At 34.8% G+C, this 20,612-nt stretch overlaps 1 protein-coding gene across 50 annotated transcripts in view; it reads left to right on the top strand.

Annotated features, from left to right (window-relative positions):
* Positions 1 to 20,612, top strand: part of CLASP2 (cytoplasmic linker associated protein 2) — a 152,730-nt gene that overhangs the window by 104,643 nt on the left and 27,475 nt on the right. For 10 of the 50 annotated variants that reach the window (XR_010433805.1, XM_064669060.1, XM_064669032.1 and 7 more), the window contains 10 exons: positions 10 to 111; positions 248 to 274; positions 3,244 to 3,270; positions 5,225 to 5,395; positions 6,326 to 6,433; positions 10,577 to 10,639; positions 11,329 to 11,435; positions 14,713 to 14,736; positions 15,198 to 15,442; positions 16,044 to 16,107. Coding sequence is in view for 49 of the 50 variants with exons in the window: in XM_064669060.1 (XP_064525130.1) it covers positions 10 to 111; positions 248 to 274; positions 3,244 to 3,270; positions 5,225 to 5,395; positions 6,326 to 6,433; positions 10,577 to 10,639; positions 11,329 to 11,435; positions 14,713 to 14,736; positions 15,198 to 15,442; positions 16,044 to 16,107 (938 nt within the window). In the remaining variant the exon portion in view is untranslated. The remainder of the gene's footprint in view (positions 1 to 9; positions 112 to 247; positions 275 to 3,243; positions 3,271 to 5,224; positions 5,396 to 6,325; positions 6,434 to 10,576; positions 10,640 to 11,328; positions 11,436 to 14,712; positions 14,737 to 15,197; positions 15,443 to 16,043; positions 16,108 to 20,612) is intronic. The other 40 variants (XM_064669143.1, XM_064669100.1, XM_064669151.1 and 37 more) reach the window with 16 other exon arrangements.

The raw sequence follows: 20,612 nt of genomic DNA, 5'->3' as shown, positions 1-20,612 counted from the left end.
CCTTTATAGGTCGTGTACGAACAAAGCTTTCAACCCCTTCTGTTGGTATTGGAAATTCTAAAACAGATTCCAGAGGACGGAGTAGAACCAAAGTGGTGTCACAATCTCAGCGTATGTATTTTCTATTTGTCAGCTATACCTGATAAAGAGGCCAAATACTTAAGCACATATTCATTGACCAATGGCCACAGTCAAAGTTAATTTTAAAAAGAAAAGCTACATACTGAGTTGTTGTTCTGTGCCTTAGGTTCATCATCGCCAGACCAAAATGAAGGTATTTTTTTCAGTGTTTTGGGTCAGTGGTATTTGCATGCTTTCCTAATTCATGTTGTTTTTCTCTGGACATAATACTAGGTTGGGTCTTAGTTTGCCAATTAAATTAGATAATGTAACAGGAAGTGAAATCTACCCTTAAATTCTGTCTTCAATTATAACTTCTCAACATTCTTTTCCCCCCTCTTCTGACCTCCCCAACACAAAAGACCAGTAAACTTAGATATGACACATGGACAAGTAATGTAGCAGAATATATAGGCTGAATGGTATCCTCAACGTTACCTGCAAAACCTAATTTTTCATTTTTAAATAAGTCTACATTTTTTCCAGAAATACCATTTTCACTTGAAGCTAGGCACTTGCCCTAGCATTTTTTTTTTTACCACAGCTATTACCTTTACTTCAGAATACTAAACCTTCACTTTACAATCAGTTACTTCGCTTCTGTTGAGTCAAAGGGTTAAAACAACTGATTTAATGTGTGTCAGCTAATCCACAGTAATTTTCTATGTGTGTTTAGTAACCAAAGCAGATGCGACATTTCACATCGAGCCAAGCGCTCTGTCAGTAATTAAAAAGACCTGATTACCTCACATTCTTTGGCACTGGCTGACCTACAGCAATTTGTCCACAGATCTGATGTCTCCAACAGACATTTTCTGACTAAGCTCTGTAGCATTTTCAGATTCCTACCTTTGTATAATTAAGTGAAATGCTATGAAATTAATAAAAGAAAGACAAATTAACAATAAAATTAAAATAAACTACCCAGTCCTGTAATTTGTCAAGTTCTAAACCCAGTAAATTGTACCAGGTTGGAAATTTCCAATACAATTATTTTGCTATCACTAACCATATCCACTTTGTTTTAATAAAACACCTTAATAATGTGTTTAATGGCAGAAACATTTGTCTTCGTAGCAATGACTACATTCATCATAAATAGAATGACTTTAGAAGTTAAAATGCAGATAGAAGAATTTGGGATTTTGGGGGGGTTTTTTTCCTGTTAGAGTACTTGCCCATTTAGTTTTGCATTACTTTATTTTCCAACAAGTACAGTTGGATCAAACCTGATTCAGGGCTTGCAGGTTTTGTGAAATAAAGCTTTAAAACACTGTGAACAGATAATTATAACATAATAAAATCCAATAAGAGGAGTTCCCTTAAGAGCTTTGACAGTGCTCTAATCCCACAAGTGCATGTGAGATGAGAGCTTGAAAATAAGTCTAGTTATATGCTGTAACAAAAGTTGTGCAAAACTTGTTTTACATATTCAGTGTTAAGATGCCTACACTATATGATAAGCAAAGAATAAGTGAATTAATAATTTAAAAGGGAGGGAAGGTAGCAGTTCTGTCAAATCACTTTTTCCCCCACTATAAAAAGCTATAAACAGTGTCTGTAACACTTTTTTTTTCATTAGTGCTAGGAAAGTTGTGAATTAACACTTTTTGAAAATACCTTCTTAATTTGAATAGCTTTGGTATATTCTTAAAAAGTGAACATGTTTGATAAATGTCTGGGGGAGGGGTTAAATTTAGGTAGCAGGATAAGACTTAGTGATGATCATTGTCATATAATATTAACTAAACTGTATATTCAGAGAAACAAATTGAAGCCTATTCAGCTTTTTTACTAATAATGACAGAGGTTTTTTCCAAGAGAATTCATTTTTGCGCAGTATTAATATCTAAAGAGTTAAGTTAAATTGATATTGAGATAAGTAGGTCTGACTACGTGTGATGATGTATGAAAATTAAATGCATGAATGCATCTTTACAGCCTTTTATTACTACTTCTGTTCAGAACCGATTGCCTCAAATAGCTCACTATAACCTGTCAGTGGGGGAGAACAAGAATTCTGAGATGTTTTAAGGAAGATAAACAGGGCAAATACAAATGGACAGGCGAAGGAGAATTCTCAGGCACTGTATGCCAGCTATTTGGGTGATGCTTCTTTATGTGACTGAAAATTTTCACAGCATTGTGTGAAGAGTGATGCTTGATGTTTCCATACAGGGGATTGTTTTAGTTCCCCAGCTTATGTAATGAGAGAATAGCTTCATATTAGATTTAAGCTTTTATTTTTTAAAAATCACTGTAGCACAGATGCTTTTGTTAATTTTTGGGTTACAGCTATCTTTTGTTCAAAGATCATTTTATGAAAGACTTGCAAATTTGAATGATTTTTAAAAAATACCTTTATAGGCTTTCAAAAGCCCTTTACTCTTCCTCTTCTATTTTTAAATTATCTAATGTAAATGTCTCATTATTTTATTCTTATCTATGGAAAAAAATGGTTACATTTTTTTCCTCTCCTTTCCTGTTTGGTTGCCAGGTAATTCAATACGGTATTCTAAAATTGCATTACAGTCTTCATTCAGAGAATTTCTGAACGGAAACAAATTCTTACTTTTATACTCCAGATGAATTTTAAAGAGGAAACCCTAAAATTCTATGCAAGTCTTTTCAGTTGTGCCATTGTGAGTTTGTTTTTTTTTTTTGATCATCCACTGCACTTGCAGCTCAGTTCCTTTACTGTTGTGTCTCAAAAAAAAAAAAAAGTTTTGATCTTGTGTGTAAATTCTGTTCAGCTGTTGAACTTTTGGAGCCTTTTTGGCAATGTAATATTCTTTTAAAGTAATATGCAGGCTACAGTTTCATGTTTAATTGAAATTAATTCTTCAGTGTTACCGAGTTGTTGATTAGAAAGCTGAAGAATTGTAATTTGCTTGTGCAGCTTTGCTTCATCTGCTTTGTACATAGCATCTAAGTTTAATTCTTCAATTGTGGAAGCTACTTAAAAGCACTGCTTTAGCATAACCCCCTTGCAGCTTTTTTTCCTGTGTGAAATGACTAAAGCTTTCTTATTTCCATTTGCCATCCATTTTTTAATCTGCTCTGCTCCCTCCCTCTTCATGGATTATAAATCCCTACCCTAATCCTGCCTTTACACTTGTTCAGGATCACAGTCTGCTAACCCCATTGGTGGTAAGAGTCTACAGAATTTGTGTATACATCATTGTTTGATCACCTGTTTGACATATCTCATTTAAGGACCCTATTCAGCAGAAATTCTGGCTCGCTTTTTTCCTTGTGCTGCACATGACTAATTGGATGTAATCCTTATGTAGAAAACAGTAGAGGTGGGAGGGGTTTGTCATTTTGGTATACTGCCTTAGTAATCTTTCTTTCATCATTCAGTTGGCTTAGATGTACTATGGTAGTATTGCTGACAAGAGTATACCAGTGCTGTTACTAGCATAATGTTTTCAGGATATTAAGCTTCATTTGGTTTATTTATGCTACACAGTGGTACACTTTGCAGGTCTGGCTGTAGAAAGATAAAGTATTAGAATGAGAGGTTGCATTTCTTCTGTATATTCTGAGAAGAGTTTAAGTTTTTCAGGTTTCTGACCTATTGAAGAAAATTTCCTACAACTCTCTGGCACACTGAAAACTTTTACAATGTTTTTATTGTTTTAGAGATAGAAAACAGGAAGAAGGCATAGTAATATCAGGTGTAAGTTGAAGTACCCTGATATTAAGAAACTTCCAAACCCTTAATTTTTTGCAGCAATTTTATAGCTTTGCTTATTCTTTTGTTGCTGTAGAAGTTGTGCTTGTTTTTTCCAGGCTGTGTAATATTTTATTTATCATTTCTGCTGAATAGGTCCATAGTTTGGAAAAGGGATTTTAGTAAATAATCATTTGAAGTTTGAATTCAAACAATGAATCTGAAAGTATATGCATGGTACATTGTTTTAGATTTCTCCCTTCCACCCGGCATATATTTTATTTTGTTTGGGGTTTGTTTCTTTTCCCATATAGTCAAGCTTTAGTCAACTTGTATCTTTTTTTAAATATGCCTCATAAGAAGTAACCCATGAAACTCACTCGAGATGTTGCATGTTAACTCTGTTAATCTGATAGCATCGCTGTGGTCATACAGTTACCTGATTATTTTTTAAAGATTAACGAAGGGTTCAAATCAGTATGTAATTAGTCTTTGGTTGAAATTCTGTTTTGCCTTTTATTTGGTCAGATTTCTTGAATTCTACAGCTGGAAATTATATATTTGTATCAGCTGGTGGCATGAATCAGTTATAGCTAGAGAAGAATGAATTCTTTGTTATGACTTAGAACTTTAATGTTCTGTAACTGAAATATCAAAATTAGGGATCAGTGACCCCAGTTTCTGGTAGCCATGGACAGTATCATGGACATTTATAGCACTTTGTAATGTACAGTTTTGATTAACGAAAGTATAAAACACTTAAATATGTCTTGACCAATTTTTTAGCTTGTTTAAAACTAATTGAAGATTTTCTCTAATTTGTGAGGTAACCGCCACAGAAATGAATGTAAGTGTTCGAATCGCCTTCAGTGACGTTTTATTTAACTTCAGTGAATAGTGCTTGAAGACCCCATGCTATTAAAAGCAAGGGAGAAGAGTTTAAATGTTAGGAAAATAATGTTGTTTTGTTATAACATTGGTTACACTGGAAGAACTGGGATAGCGATGAAATAGCTTAGTTTAAAATCGCTCCCTTTAGCTTTCTAACAGGTTAATTTTTTCTTTTTTTAAGTAGAAAATGTGATTAGTGAGACCACATAACTTAAAAAGATAGGAACACAGCAGTGTTTGTGTTAGGGACAGTGGAACTCTTGATGAAGTCCAGAAATATTATTTATGGTTTCTTGAGCTTATCTAGTGCTAAATACCACATCAAGTGCTTCCTTGCATTGATAATTTTAACAACCTTGTATGTAGCACTGGAAGAACTTGGACCAAGGCATTCTATTTCATATTTTTACCTCGTAAATTTTTCCTGATCATTTCAATGTACCACCACTTTCCTACTAACTTTAAGCATTATTTTCTTTTTAACCATGATTGTTTATCTTTTATGCTGTTACTTATATTTATTCATTTTATCTTCAGCTGGCAGTAGATCTGGGTCTCCTGGAAGAGTTTTGACAACAACCACACTTTCCACTATGAACACAGGAGTTCAGAGAGTGTTGGTGAATCCTGCAGCTGCACAAAAGCGAAGCAAAATCCCACGAAGTCAGGGATGCAGTAGGGAAGCTAGTCCTTCTAGGTTGTCAGTAGGTAAGAATCACCAAATAACTCTTGGTTTCTTTATAGCTAAGTGCTGGGAGGGATATCTACAGCTTGTATAGTTATAGGTGGATGAAAAAAATAGAATATTTACTGATATATACTGATAATCTAAAATGTGGCCGTTCTCTGAGGCTAATCTTTGATATACAAGACAGTTTTAAATTGAAGCTGAAACTTTAATTTTTTGCTGTCAGAATGCAGTAGTTCCTTACCTCACCTCCCTTTTCTCCTTCTTTCACTTTTTTCACCACCCCCAAAATACCCACATCCATTGAATTAAAGTGTGATACCATTTTGAAAATATTTTCTTCATTACTGTGTGTGTCTTTTACATATGTGTGCGTGCATGTGTATACTGCTGTGATACTAAAAGGAATGTTATATGTCTTAAATCTCACAGTATAATCTGATTACACTTTATTGCAAACAATATTATTGAAAAATATCAGTTGTTTTTAATGGTATTGCTGCTGTTCTTTATTTTGTACTTTTGATTTTTATGTTAGTGCATTAATTTTTTATTTTCCTCCTTTTAGAAAGCTTTGAGTTTCTTTGTTCGCATTACTGTTGATTAACTTGTTCTTGAGCCCAAATTCTGAATCAGTACTCAAATGTTGTTTGTTTTCTCTCCATCCTTTCCAAAAGGTCTTTCAACCATTGTGTAAAGAGTTGGTAAATTCCCATTTTATGCTGTGCAAAGAAATAATTTCATTGAAGTGGCTACACTTAGAGTAATCCAGCACAATCAGGAAAGTCTGTAGGAAAGGTTATGACTTATAAAACGCCACAATCGTCAATGTCATTTCTTAGAAATTCATCTGTGATCTTACTGCGAAACAGAACTGCATTAAAACTGCAACTTTTCTTATGTCTTCTCCCTTCTGTGCTTCTGTTTGTCTGTACCCTGAATCATACTAGCGCGAGGCAGCCGCATTCCTCGGCCTAGTGTGAGTCAGGGGTGCAGTCGGGAGGCCAGCCGTGAAAGTAGCAGGGACACAAGCCCTGTCCGCTCTTTCCCACCCCTTGGTAAGTACTCGGAGCCCCTCGTTGTGCATGGCTGTCCTTGCCCTTCGTTATGTGCTCCTAACGAATCCATGCCTCCTTCATTTAGCTTGTAGCTGGCCACCGTGTTTTCCCTTCCTTTGGCTCTCTTCCCCACTTACTTCAATGGAGAATTGACCAATGTGTGAATGAGTTGCACACTTGAAAAATAAAGCTTTACTAGTGTTAGTCTTAAGTACCAAGTTTAGAAAGGTATGTGATAGGCAGCATCTAGATGCCTTTTCTGAAAAGGCACTTTTGCTTTTGAAAAGCTGTTTTGAAACGATGTTTCTCTTTTTATTAGAACACTTATTGCTTGGGTGCAGTTAGGTAATCCATTTCTCACTGAGCTGCCAGAGCAAAGAACATGATGTGGCTATCATCCTCTGCCTTGGCCTGCTTCAGCAGCTGGGATCAACTATTATTCAAAATTACTCCCTAGTCAGTGAATCGTTTTAGTGTACAAGAAATACACTTCATTATGTCTCCTTAGCTATATTGTCATGACTGTATTATGTGAAAAAATAGTAAAATTTTAACTTGTTACCGTGCAAGTAAATATAGTGGTGCAGATAAGGGACTGATCTACTGAGACAGAACTGTATTCTGAGGCTGCATTCCATTTTCTAAAAATGAACAGGGCAAGTAGCAAAGTCCTTTACAAGTAGGTCAACAAAGTACAGTTCTGAAGTTTCCGTTTAGTCTGTATAGAACAAGTGATAATTGAAGTAGCAGCTGTTGTTATATAAAGAAGAGGAATTAAAAACATTTAATGTTCACACGTGCTTAGTTACATTCAGTTTCTACAGCTGCTATAAGCAAAAGTTTTGTTTTCGCTTAGTATTTCAGCTAATTGGTCTGACACTTAAAAGATTTTAGGAGATTGTCACGTTGTTTCTGTCATGTCACCGAGACTTAAGAATATTAGCTTATAATTACTTTAACATGTTGGTTAAGGATTAGGGAAGTTTCTCATCTCCCATGTAACTTTGTCAAGGTTACTATGAAGTTGGCCATAAGTTTTGATTCAAGTATTTTTACGTATGGGGCTTATGGATTGGGGTTTTTTTGATTGTTTGGTAATACCAAACTATCTCCTGTACAATTGTATGTGAAACTGATCTTTTTTGGTGTTACTTTTGTCTGAAATAGTCTTCAGTATATTTCTTTCTTATTTTGTTTGGTCAAGTGTAGCTTACAGTTAAGGACTTGATAATACTAGCTGTTAAACACAGTCTGAAAATAGTAAATCCTTGGTTTGTATCTTAATTTGAGGTGCCCAACTGTGCTCCTAATTAGCAATGGATGTCTGTTGTGGTCTGTTAGGACAGTATGCTTCCTGTCAGCCATGGTTTTATTGGGAGAGTACAGATTAATTGAATGAAAGCTGTTTCAATAACTAATGCTAGTTTGCCCAGATGCTGTTTAATTGGGAAATTATACTAAAAGTAGACGTTATGCAGAATCCATTAGTAAGCTTGCATCTTTTACTAAAACACAGCTGGAAGACTATGTTGTAGTATACTATACCTTCTGTTATTTTTGAAACAAAGGTATTTTGCAGATGTTTTTGTGCTTCTTTAGCTGCCTTACACCTTGATTTCAATTGCTTACATGCAAGATCAGATTTACATTTTATAATTGGTCAAATGCTTGCTATCTTAGGAAATCTGTATTACGCCAATACCATGAAGTGTGTGGCTGGGATAGATGCCACTTGAGGTTTTATTTTTATTAACGTAGTTCAGTTTTATAATACAGACGTCAAAACAAGTACCTATACAAATAAAATAGGTGGAATTGTCTGATAGCACAGAGAATGCAAAGTAACATTTATAGGAATCTAGCATTGTTTTAAAAAAAACCCCAAACAGTTATACTTGGAAGAAATGAGGATTCTTCCTAGTGTGACTTCTTATTTGAATAATTTCAAATGTCATTCAGTGTTTTGTTGGACCAGTTTTATCTTATGGGATGCTGTTAATGTCTATCAAAAATGCTAAATTTAATGTTTTTCAAGGGTGCAAGTGAAAGATGAAATAAGGCAAATTCAGTTCTGTGTAGCTAGAGACAGTTTGACACAGGATTGCAGGGGGAAATGTAATTTATATTGCCTCATTCTCAGCACAGAAATTTTTGCTTACAAATGCAAATAAATAAAATGCATTTTATCCCCCTTCAGAGCATAAAATGACCCAAATGCCACATAATTGCTTTGCTGTATACATTGATATGAAGTGTTTATGTAATCTCACATCTCATTACAGCGTTATAAGCTGGGAGATAAGAGCCACTGAGAAGTGATTTGTAATTTATATAGAAGTGTCTATTTTCATTACATACAGTTAATACTAAATATCAGACTAGTGTCATTTCTGTATTTTAGCTAAGAAATTATCTTATTGTGAGTCCATTTAAAAATCTTAATTCATCTTTTAAAAAAAATGGAACAGCAAAAGTAAATTCTTGCGCAGTTTCTGCAATTTGAGTGTTACAAAGAATATTCTTGAAAATGTGCTTTGGAATGAGGTATGTTTCACCCAATATAGTTCAAACTTATGTGGGGACAGGATCATTTCAATTTGCATGCCTGAAGTTCGAATTTTCAACTGTACCTTTAATTTTCAGGGCTCATTGATGGAAAGTAATAGAAAGGTTTATCCCGTTTATGTTTGTATTTAAAGAGCTGTTAGCCGTGATGCCTATGTTTTGATATCCTCTGTCCTGTCTCCTTTTCCATGCTGAGACATAGTTTCTAAAGAACTAAATATTCCACAAAGCATTACTTGGAAAATAAAATGCTGTAGGTAAACATCTTTATGCAGGATTGGTTAATAATAAAATACATCACTGTACTTTATGTAAGGAGTAGAGAACTTTATGTGGAAGGACACAGTGTTGTTTCTTGGGATCTTTACAGGAGTTAGGCTCATTTTGGAGTACATTTAGGTTAAAAGAGGTGTACTTCCCCAGATGTCATTTGTTCCATGTCAGGGTTGCTTGATTCGAGTCAGACTCTTAAATGTTCTTTGTTAATCAGAGTAAAGGACGATTAATTTGATTCCTGATTTGTACTTATGCTACTTTATGTATCCAAAAGGTTTAAAATATTTGCATTTACAGTTATTTATTAAATCATAGGATTATATCTGGGGTTTGTGCCACTGTGGGTGGACATTTGAATTCAAGTTAAAATTATCGTGTCATGTGGCATTAAAAATTCCAAATTAAGTGAACTGAAGAAAGAAGATTAATTGTTTAAAAACATTTAATTTAAAAATTGCGCAGTTTAAGGAAGAAAATACTAGCAATGGTGAGTCAACTTCTTTAGAATCACTAAAAAAACAGTTTTATACAGATGCCATAAGGAGAGGGGTACTCAGTTTTATTCAAAAACCCTTGAAGATCTCTGGTTTCCAGTTTCAGTAACTTTAAAAAATCTTAATGAGCTATAGTAACTAACACAAGTGCTTAAATTTGACATTTTATTTAAATAAAACAATAAGCATGGGGATTATTAATTGTGTTGACTTATTTTTAACTTATAATCATAATTGGACAATTTTAACTTTCTTTTACATAGTGGTGAGTTTTAACCACCTTGAGTTATCTCCACATAGGCAAGAACTCAGTTGTGTACGGATTGTCAGCTGCTGACACAGTGGGTTGTGCGGTAGTCACTTTTTGCAGATAATGTTTGATACATGAGGTCTTGCTCTGACTTGAGCACTTGGGATTGAGTTGACTCTACAGTGGAAAACCAGTATCAGTGTCAGTATGCACTGATAATCATCAAAAATACCTGAAAAGTTCTGTTTGAGTGTGGGTGTCTGCATGTGTGTCTGTGCACCTTTTCTTCTTTGAATTTAAGCATACTTGCTTTTACCCTGCTCTTAATCTTTTAAATTAAACAAAAAATTATGCATGAAATGTCCAGTGTACATAAACCTATATAATCATGTTATGTATAATCAAAGAACTTCTCTGAAGATTTTTTGCTGCTGTGTAATACTCAGTTTCTGGTGCTTAAGCTGAATCTTTTAAATATTCTCTTGTTCATCTGAGCAACTATTGCAGCACTTTGATTCCATGGTCATAGATAGGCTTTATATAATCCTGTTATTGCAGCTTCCAGACATCACTCCAGATCTACTGGTGCCCTCTACGCTCCTGATGCTTATGGGGCCACAGGTGAAGGATGAGTACACTTTGCTGTCATCTGTGCAGTCATCCTGGATTATTTTTTCCCCACCCACTTGGTTATTCTCATAGTTCAGTTTTAGAAGGCATTATTTATATTAATTTGAGTTTTGTGGTTTTAATAACCCAGATAGATGTGTTTATGTTGCTAGATTTCGTCTCCACCCTCACGTTCCAATGTTAACCCTTTTTTTCTTTAATAATAATCATTTTATTTTTACTTGCAGAAGAACTTTTTTTAGTTTTCCATATTTTTTTTAGTATTTGTAGAGCATTCTTTATGCATGTAGTTTTCTAATCAGCAGTCTCAATAGCCCTTCTATTGTATTTGCTTTCTTTTTAAATGAAAACAAAAACCCAAAATGAAGAAGACATTGATTAAAAAAAATTAAAAAGCAAAGGTTCTTCCAGTTAAAACCATTGTTTTGTAGGGTTTTTTTCCGATGTAATATTGGAATAGAATATTTGTGGATGACTGGTTTTTCTGCTTAATCTCTTACTTTTCACTCTACCACTAAGACTTCAGAATGAAAATAACCAGTGCTTTAGCCACTACATGATTTACTGAAAATATTAAGCAAATGTTTTTCTTCTGCTTGGGTTTTTTTTGAGTATGATATTAATGTCCCAAGATGCTATTCTGACTGAATTTTTTATATTTCTTTGTGTTGTTGTAACAGGTACTGGCTTTGGAATTAGTCAGTCGAGTAGATTGTCGTCATCAGTTAGTGCTATGCGAGTTCTGAACACAGGTTCTGACGTGGAAGAGGCAGTAGCAGATGCTTTGGTAAGAATCTCACACTTACTTTTCGTAGGTTACAGGCTCTTAAAATGTTTGGTACCTGTACATTAAAGTATGCAAAAGAACTTGTCATTTGTTATTTTATTGGCTTCCTGGTGAGGGAAAAAAAGAGAAACTGAGTTGCTGGAGCTGCAAGTATTTGAATTTTCGTTCCCTACCGAAGTTTTAATTTTTGAGTAATGTGCTTTTTTCTGTGGCAGGCAGGAAATAGTCTTGGACTACTCTATTGGAGTGGCCCGAGGAGCCACTTGCACAGGTAGCACTAACCAGCAGGTTCCTATAACAGCTAGTCAAACTTCTAGATAGGCTGAAGGCTTGCTAGAGTCGGGAATGATGACAGCAGAAGCCTTCTGCTTACCATAATCCTGGGTGCCATTTAAACTTTTTCTGTCTGACAACATGAGAGATTGATGCTGAAGAGAGAAACTGATGGCTGGGCAGGTGATGTGCTTTCATGCCAGCCAGCAATGAAGCCCCACACAGCCACTCGCTCACTCCACCACCAGCAGGACTGGGAAGAGAATCAGAATGGTAAAAGCTTGAAAACTTGTGGATTGAGGTAAAGACAGTTTAACAGGGAAAGCAAAAGCCACACACACAACCAAAGCAAAATAAAGAATTCATTCACTGCTTCCCACGGGCAGGCAGGTGTTCAGCCATCTCCAGGAGAGCAGAGGCCCATCACACATAACAGTTACTTGGGAGACAAACGGCATCACTGCACATGTGCCCTCCCTTCCTCCTTCTTCCCCCCATTTTATATATTGAGCAGGATGTTATATGGTCTGGAATATCCCTTTGGTCATTTTGGGTCACCTGTCCTGGCTGTGTCTCCTCCAACCTCCCTTGCCAGCATGGCAGTACAAAAAGCAGAAAAGGCCTTGGCTCTGTGTAAGCTCTGCTCAGCAATAACAAAAACATCTCTGCTTTATTAACCCTGTGTTCAGCACAAATCCAAAACACAGCCACATACCAGCCTCTGTGAAGAAAATTAACTCTACCACAGCCAAAACCAGCACAGAAGGTGGCATTTCATAAGATTAATTTTTGTTTACTTTTGTTTTCTAAATGTTACACTGAAGTTAAAACTGGTTATGCCATTCGTTTTCTTACCTTTACTGTTCTTTAAAAGGGCGGGTTTGGCTCCCTTACCTCCCTGCCCCAGTTAGCCAAACTGAACACATCATTTATTTTGCTATTGTGACATTCATGTCATTAAATACTTGTAAGTACCTGTTTTCTAGTTATCAGAATGCTTTAAGAACATTGTAATTGCTCTGTTTTAAGAAAAAAATTATTTGGAACGTTAGTAAAAAACTACAAATCAGACTCGAAAAAGATAATTATAGCCAGACATAACTCAATAGAGGAAAACAAAATTTCAGAGGAAAAGGTCTGAAGAATCGTATTCTTAGTATGAGGATTTATTGATTTCTTGGTTTATGCTTTTTTCTTGACACCTAAGTTTAAAATTTGTGTGCCTTCGCTGGCATAGAGATCAGGAGGATATCTCTGAAATCTTGCCTAAGAGGCCACAGTGTGGTGTTTTTTCCCTTTCTGATATTATCAACTTGCAAAATGTTTTCAGCATTGATGGGGAATGCTGGTTAGTAAACTGGTAATCAGTCTGGATGTTGGAATACGGAACAATCGAAAAACAGGAAACAATAGAAAAACAGTCCATGGAACATTAACATTTTCTGGCTATAATTTGAAAACTTGTGCTGTAGATTTCTACACATTGGTGCTTCACGAAGAGTGTCTTTAGTACTTTTAGCAGCCTTCTAGCTTACTCAAATTTAACTGGGCAAAGTACGTAGTAAGAAGAGAAGCTGAGGAGAAAGTCATGTTTCCAATGACTACCCTTGAGGCTTGAATGTGTCCTGCTTCGTTGAAGCAATAAAGTTTCTTCGAAGAAACTGGTTTGTATTACCTGGATCCAAAATAAATGATGCCTCTAGAAATGTTAGAGGAAAATTAGCTTGTATATTTTAGCTGGAATCTGACATGACAAGGATAAAGAACTGCAACATTTTATTGTAGCATTTGCATGCCTGGTTCCTTGCCATGCTCTAAATGTCCTGTAGAAATATTGTCCTGTAGAAATGGCTCCACTTAGATGGAAATCTGTTTCTAAACACTCTTGTTTTATCATAGACTGAAGACTCACCCTCATAACAGTGTTTTTAAAAGGTAGAATGTAGAGTCCTGACAGATGTAATATAAAAATAAAAAATATTCCAGATTGTATTGCCATTTTTGATATGGAAAATACTCAACTAGTTTTAGTACTGCTTAAGCCAAAGGGATGTCAGTCTTCTGGCATGAAATGCAGCAATAATGGTGATCTTTACATATTTTTATGTCTTTTACTTTAGTACAGTCCTTGGCATTTCAGATTCATTTCTTTAAAAACCATTTTTTTTCCTTACGGTGTCTCTTTTCAAAAATGTGTGTCTTTGTGATTTTTCCCTTCCTTTATTCTCTTACACATTGTGTATGCTCTTTCTGTTGACAGTAAGCCTGCTTTTTATTTGATGTATTAACTAATTCTTATTGTGATATCTTTTAAGTTATTCCATGGTTAAAAATGGGAACCCTATGTAAATTGCAGTAGTAATTAAGGGGAAAACAATCACTTATGCTCCTGCTTCTTTGAGTATGCAATTACCTGAATTTTTAACTGCTAGCTTCAAAATTTGAACGGCAAGAGCTGTTTTGCAGAGCTGTATGTTTTTTCCTTTTAGGATAAATAGCTTTTTTATTTTCCTCTGGCCATTGGCATGTTGTATTTTGTTTTGTTGGCCTGTTCTTGTTTTAAAGGGGTTTGGTATTTTGCATTATGTAATTAATTTTTTTTGTAGAACATTGCTGTAGTAATTGTTGCACTGACAAAATTTAGTTATTGAAGTTAGAGATGAAGAAGTTGATGAGAAAATAAAGTTTAAATGAAGGTTTCATAGTTTAATAACAATTAACTATGTGTGTTAAGTCTTCATTCTCAAATATTGCTAACACAAAGATTTTGACAGAGAAGTCTTTGTGACCAATCAGCAGGTGATATGTAATATTTCCATCGAAATGGAAGCAAACTTCTTCTTGGCAATGTGCAATATGCTGATTAGACACAGAGAGCTAAGAACAAAATTTACAATACGTCTGTGTGTTGTCCAGTGGCAGGAAGTTTACTAGTCACAATGCTGCTATGCCTTACCTTCCTGTTCTCAATTTCTGTTTCTTTTCAATAATTTACTGCTAACAGCTCTTAGGAGACATACGGACTAAGGTATAGAAACTATTTTTCTTCTTCAATAGTTTAATAGTTTGCTATTAACATATTTGATACAAAGTAAGTTAAAATGATAGAATATATGGATTTAGACCTGATTCTTATATTATGTAACATATATAAAGCTATTAAGTGAAATAACTAACTTTAAAGACAGAGTCTTTGTTTTTCTATCCTGCAGTCTTATGGGTTGTTGCAGGTAAACCTAAAGTTAAACATTTTGTCAAACATGTCTTCTCTGTGTTTGCTTTGCTTTTATACTTGGAATACTGTGCAAGCCATACTTTAAAGTATTTTTATTAACTTGGTTTGACCGGCTGAACAGTTGGAGCCATTTGTCGCTGCAGGGAATAGGGGTCACACCAATTTTTTGAGCTGTTGGTCTTTCTATAAATTATGGGTGTGTTATACTGTCTCTTTGAAAATCAGTGCTTACGTGAGTTGTTTCTGTGCAATAGAAGAAGCCTGTGCGAAGAAGATATGAGTCCTATGGGATGTACTCAGATGATGATGCCAACAGTGATGCTTCAAGTGCCTGTTCAGAAAGGTCCTATAGCTCTAGGAATGGAAGCATACCAACATACATGAGACAGACAGAAGACGTGGCTGAAGTCCTGAATCGCTGTGCCAGCACCAACTGGTCAGAGAGAAAAGAAGGCCTTCTGGGCCTGCAAAACTTACTAAAGAACCAGAGAACTTTAAGGTAAGAAGACGTGTTAATAGAGAAAACATTTTATTTCAAAGTTGTTGAGAGGCAAGGGAGAGAGGAAAGGCAGGGTGTGTGTCTCTGAGAGGAAGATGGGGGAAAGAATGGGAAAGCTTTTCTCACTTCTGGCAAATAATGTATATTTACGATTTTACTAATGTATGTAGTGAATTCAAAATTTAGGAATTTTTGTATTGTAAGAATTCTCTTAAGTCCTTGCATCTAGTATTGATGGAAGGCCTTTATTTTATTTATATTATAATTAATTTTTTGTTATTATTATAATTTGGGGGGTATTTATTCAGAAGAAACTGTTTACTACTCGCTGCTAAGAATACCTTTTTCATTATCTGCTCCATTAAAACAGCTGGGAATGGTATAATGTATGAGACAATTTAAAGAGACATTTCCAGGTTAAAAGTCTCATTCTTGATACAATCTTTTACATTTTTATGCATGTCTTAAAATGCCTTTCTCTACCTAGTTTAGTAGATTATTTGATTCAATATTTACAGTTGATTTTGCTGATTGCTATGCATTAGTGTTCCAGTAGTACCAGCAAGGGAGTTTGACTAATGTATTGTTGTCACTTTGACAGTCGTGTTGAGTTGAAAAGGTTGTGTGAAATCTTCACAAGAATGTTTGCTGATCCTCACAGTAAGGTATGTTTAGGTATTTCTTATTTTCAGTAAATGTTTGAAATTATCTATTACTAGAAAGGCAGTTATGATACGTTATGTTAGTGATAATTGCACATGTAGAATTTGACAAGCCTAAGTAGTTAATGGTATCACTTTTCAATTCATTTAATTTGCGATTTTGAACAAGATAATCTTCCTCCTTTCTCTGCAGGATCATTAAAATAAAGTAAAGGTTAGTGTAAAATAAGATATGTTGAAGTAGTTCAGCAATTTGTGCTCAAAATTTGCATTTTTAAGTCATGTTGTTTACAGAGGCCACTTCAACATGAGTAAAGGTTTTCACAGTTAAAAACAAAAGGCTCTGCAGTAATATAAATTATAAAGAAAGCGGTCTGACTAAATCACGCATAGTCTGAGGAACTGTGCCAAATGTGTGCTCACTTACTTCCCAGGGTATTTTGTATTATCATAGCTTATGATGTCTTTCTTGAATTTCATAAATAGGACTGGCAGTTGAGACTGGTGAATAATTTTTACTTCATTGTTAGTATTCAATAAGGAGACTATACTTTGGTATAAAAGAATATGTGATGTTTTATTTAGTTTTGCCTAGGTAAAGACTCAGTATGGATGATATAACAAGGAGAATAATCTGTTTTCTAAGCTGACTTACTTCACTTGATAGTACTTTTACCGTTTTTTTGGGAGTTGGGTTACTAGTACAGCTTGATGTATGTCACAGTTTCTCATAGCAGAAGGACTGCAGGTAAGTAAGGAGCTTAATAAATGGTATCACATAAAAAAAAACATGTAACATCACATTTTATTAGAATTATAGGCTTGTTTGGAAGAAACCTTACCTTTTATGTTGAGTATAACATGTTCTATTTTGTGTACATATTTCAGAATTGGTAAAATGATAACCCAGGTAAATTCAGAGCAAAGTATTATTTCAGAAGCATTGGCTTTTCCCAGTAGAATTCTGAAAAACTACTTTGATTATGCAATACATTTTACATATGTTTAAGTCTTCCTTATTTCTGCTATGGAAAATGAAATTCAGAGTGGTGGGAAGTCTTAACAGTGTTTATCTCTCCTTATTTTTCCTGCTGGAAAAAGTGACTTAGCTGCTATCTCTGACACCATGTATTTTGGTAAAAACTTGCATTCAAGACAGCAATATGATACTGAAGTTACTGACATACTGCAGCAGTCCAGAAGAAAAGACTAAACCAAGTAGTTTAAGAGAAGAAAACATTCCATAAAGTGAAAATTTGAAGAAGAGGAAAGAAAATTAAATGTTGACATATTACTGATTTTTAAATGAAGTAGTGACAAAATTGTGAATACCAGCTCAGTTTAATTTTACCTTTTCTGTGTTAATTAATATTGCAGCAATGAATATGTCAGAACTACCTTGGAGATTTCTTTTGTAGTGGGAGAGCCAGGGAAGGATGATGAAAATGTTCCAAAACTTGTGTCAGAAGAACATTTTACCTTTTCATTAAGCCTTTAGGAATGTTACATTGAGTTGTTCTATTTGATTGTTGTGTTTGTTTACTGGGCATTCTGACGTAAAATAACATTACTTTGAGTTTGAAATTGGGCCTGTGTTGTAACACATGTGGTACTCTTGTTCCAGTCACTGAAACCTTGCCTGCTTTTTGGTATTGCAAAACTATTAATAGTTTTAATTAATATATTATCAGGAGGATCCTTTAAGTATTAAGAGTTCATGAGCTGTGATTTTTTTTTTTTATTACATACATACGGCTACATAAATCTCATCTTAGATTTTATTTAGGTGTCTGTAGGAATTACTCTGTCATCACTTTTGTGTTGGTTTTTTTTTAAAGTTTACTTTAGCATGATAGCTGGATGTAGGGAGTTACACAGAAAAAGAGATTATTAACATTTGGAGGAGAAAATGGGAGAATGATTCGAAGAACATACCAAGTGCTTATTTTAAAAATACATTGGGTATCCCAATAAAATTACTAAATTTATCATAAAAGTTTTTAAATACCTTTTTTGTTTTATTTTGTTTTATATTCCATACAGGAACTTTGTATTGATGGCCACTAATTTGTGTGTTTTTATCTTTTTCCCTTTTCTGTTGTTCTTTTTTGTTTTGTTTTGTTTTTGTTTTGTTTTGCATGCTGTCCCCTGTGTTGGAACTCTCTTTAGAGAGTAAGTTGGTTCAATATTTGTTGGAAGCCTAACCTTACTTGCATGAATGTGCAATTAACCCTTTTTCTCTATTTTTCTTCCCCAAAGAGTTCATGCAGTGTCAAGCCTTTTGCAGTCATAAAATGCTATATACAATTAGTAAACTGTGTGGTAAATTTTCAAGATGTGCTTTATCTACTAATTAACTGACATTGTTTGGTTATGCATTCCTGCTTTATATTGTGGTGGTTGGCACATCTGAAATAATTCATTTTAAAGGTAGATCACTTATAGTTATTTTCATATCTATTTTTTTTCCACTATCAAATTATTAAAATCTTCAGCTTTAGATGGTTAATTTCAGAATTTTAATTTGCATCATAAAAAGGGAAACTGCAGTTTTTGCAGTATCCACATACATTGTTCAACATATAGGTGGTTGAGTTCCATTTTCCATTCCAAGTTCATCCTTTACCTTAAATGCTCTTTCAGCCTTCTTAAATTGTTCACACTTTGGTATAAGACAAAATGGTATGATTAGTTATTTGTTTTGTTTTGTTTTTTTTTTTTTAATAAAACAAAATGACTCAAATGAGTTTTCTCCAGACATTCACTGTGGTAAACCTAAAACCAAATAAAGCATGAAAACAAAACTGAGTCCTCAGTTAGATGTATTTTTAACAGCTAAAACATCAGCACAGGATCTTAAGAGTACTTTTGCCATTGACTGATAATTTGTTTCCATAATGATTTGAAATTAAACCACTTTACATGTTTGAAGTATCATAAGTAGTCCACATTACTCCATCAAATAAGAAGTTGTAACCAGTTTGTTCAGCCTTCGTGTTTTAATGGAGAAGATGTGTGTGTCAGTGTCTGCAAACTCAAAGAAACAGGTTTAAACAGGTTTAAATTCTGCTGACCTGTATAGTTTAATTTGAAGGGGTTTGAATATAGTTTTAAGATCCCCCAGTGTAATCATTGGAATCACTGGAATTTTTTTTTTGTTGCTTGCCTAAGTCCAGTATACTTTTCCCATATTTTAGGGCTGTGAAATCCAAAGACTGTCATATTACAATACAGAAAGTACTTATTGCTTTGGCTTGCCTGTCTTGTAATTGTGTCTACAGCTTTGTGCATCCACAAAGTGATGTATTGTTTCAGTTTAGCCTAATACAGAAGATGTTTCTAATCCCAAGCATAAAAATTTTGTCCCAGTACTGGCAGGGTAATTTGTCAAACTCAGACCTGAATACAGCAGGGAGTTGGCAATTTTTCTCTCTCTTTTTTTTTTTTTTTTTTTACAATTTCTAATGTAGTTTGCCCCAAAAGGGAAGTTAATTTAAGCAGATAATCATTACAGGCTTTATATTGAGTAGGATTTGTATTGTTTTGTTTCTAACATGGATCCTTCAGTATTTAAGATGTTTCTTAAAGGGTTCTCCCTAGTCTTTAATGGATCCTGAGAAAATCATAGAATACCTAGATAGAAGGGAACCTCAAGGATCATCTGGTCCAACTTTTCTTGACAAAAAGAATTTGAATTTATTTTTTATTTCTAGTGTAAATTTTGAGGCACTTCTTTAAAAGATACTTGTGTGGATTTTTTCCACTTTATGGTGTGCATTTGCATACCCTGACTTGATAATCAACTTAAGAGATCAAATTTCCTCAGCGAAGAAGGCATACAGCAGCATGCACCACCTCCTTCAAATTTGGATCAGTGTTGTGGAAGAAAGTCCACTTCCATGGGCTTGTCTCTGCAGCCACATGAGGTATGATCACAGTTTGGGATCATGCACCCTCACAGACAGTAGCAAAATTTGATCATATGACTAGGCAGGTCAGCTGCAGGAGGATGTGGGGTTCCAGCCCTTCCTCTACAGCAGCAATTTCTGACCATGTACCCATGTCAAAAATACTCGGGAGGCAATATCTCTCCAACCTGCTTTGCATCACAGCAATATTTCTGCTTCTATACCCAACTCTGTGCTGGAGCTAGAGTGTGTATCAGTTCTGAAGGTAGTATTTTCAGCCCAAACACCCATTTTTCTTGCCAGAGAAACAGGAAATCTATGGGCCACACTTGTATAGAGCATATACATTCTGATTTCACTCTGTAAGTCTTGAAAAAAAACTTAAAATTAGTGAGATTTACTAAAAGAGTTGTTTAAACCAAGTTACCTGTTTGTCGTGCCCTCCTTTACCCCTTCCCTCCAAAAAGCCCTTCTTCCTGGTGTGAGTGCTGAGGTTACTGTAAATACAAAAATACATGGTTTTGTTTTGATTTATTTTTTTTTACCGAATGCAGTCTTTCAACATTGTTTGTTGAAAAGAACACAATGGATATCCTGTTT

Source organism: Pseudopipra pipra, chromosome 1 (genome assembly GCF_036250125.1).
Source record: "Pseudopipra pipra isolate bDixPip1 chromosome 1, bDixPip1.hap1, whole genome shotgun sequence".
Lineage (NCBI taxonomy): Eukaryota > Metazoa > Chordata > Aves > Passeriformes > Pipridae > Pseudopipra > Pseudopipra pipra.
This window is presented reverse-complemented; position numbering and strand designations above follow the sequence as displayed.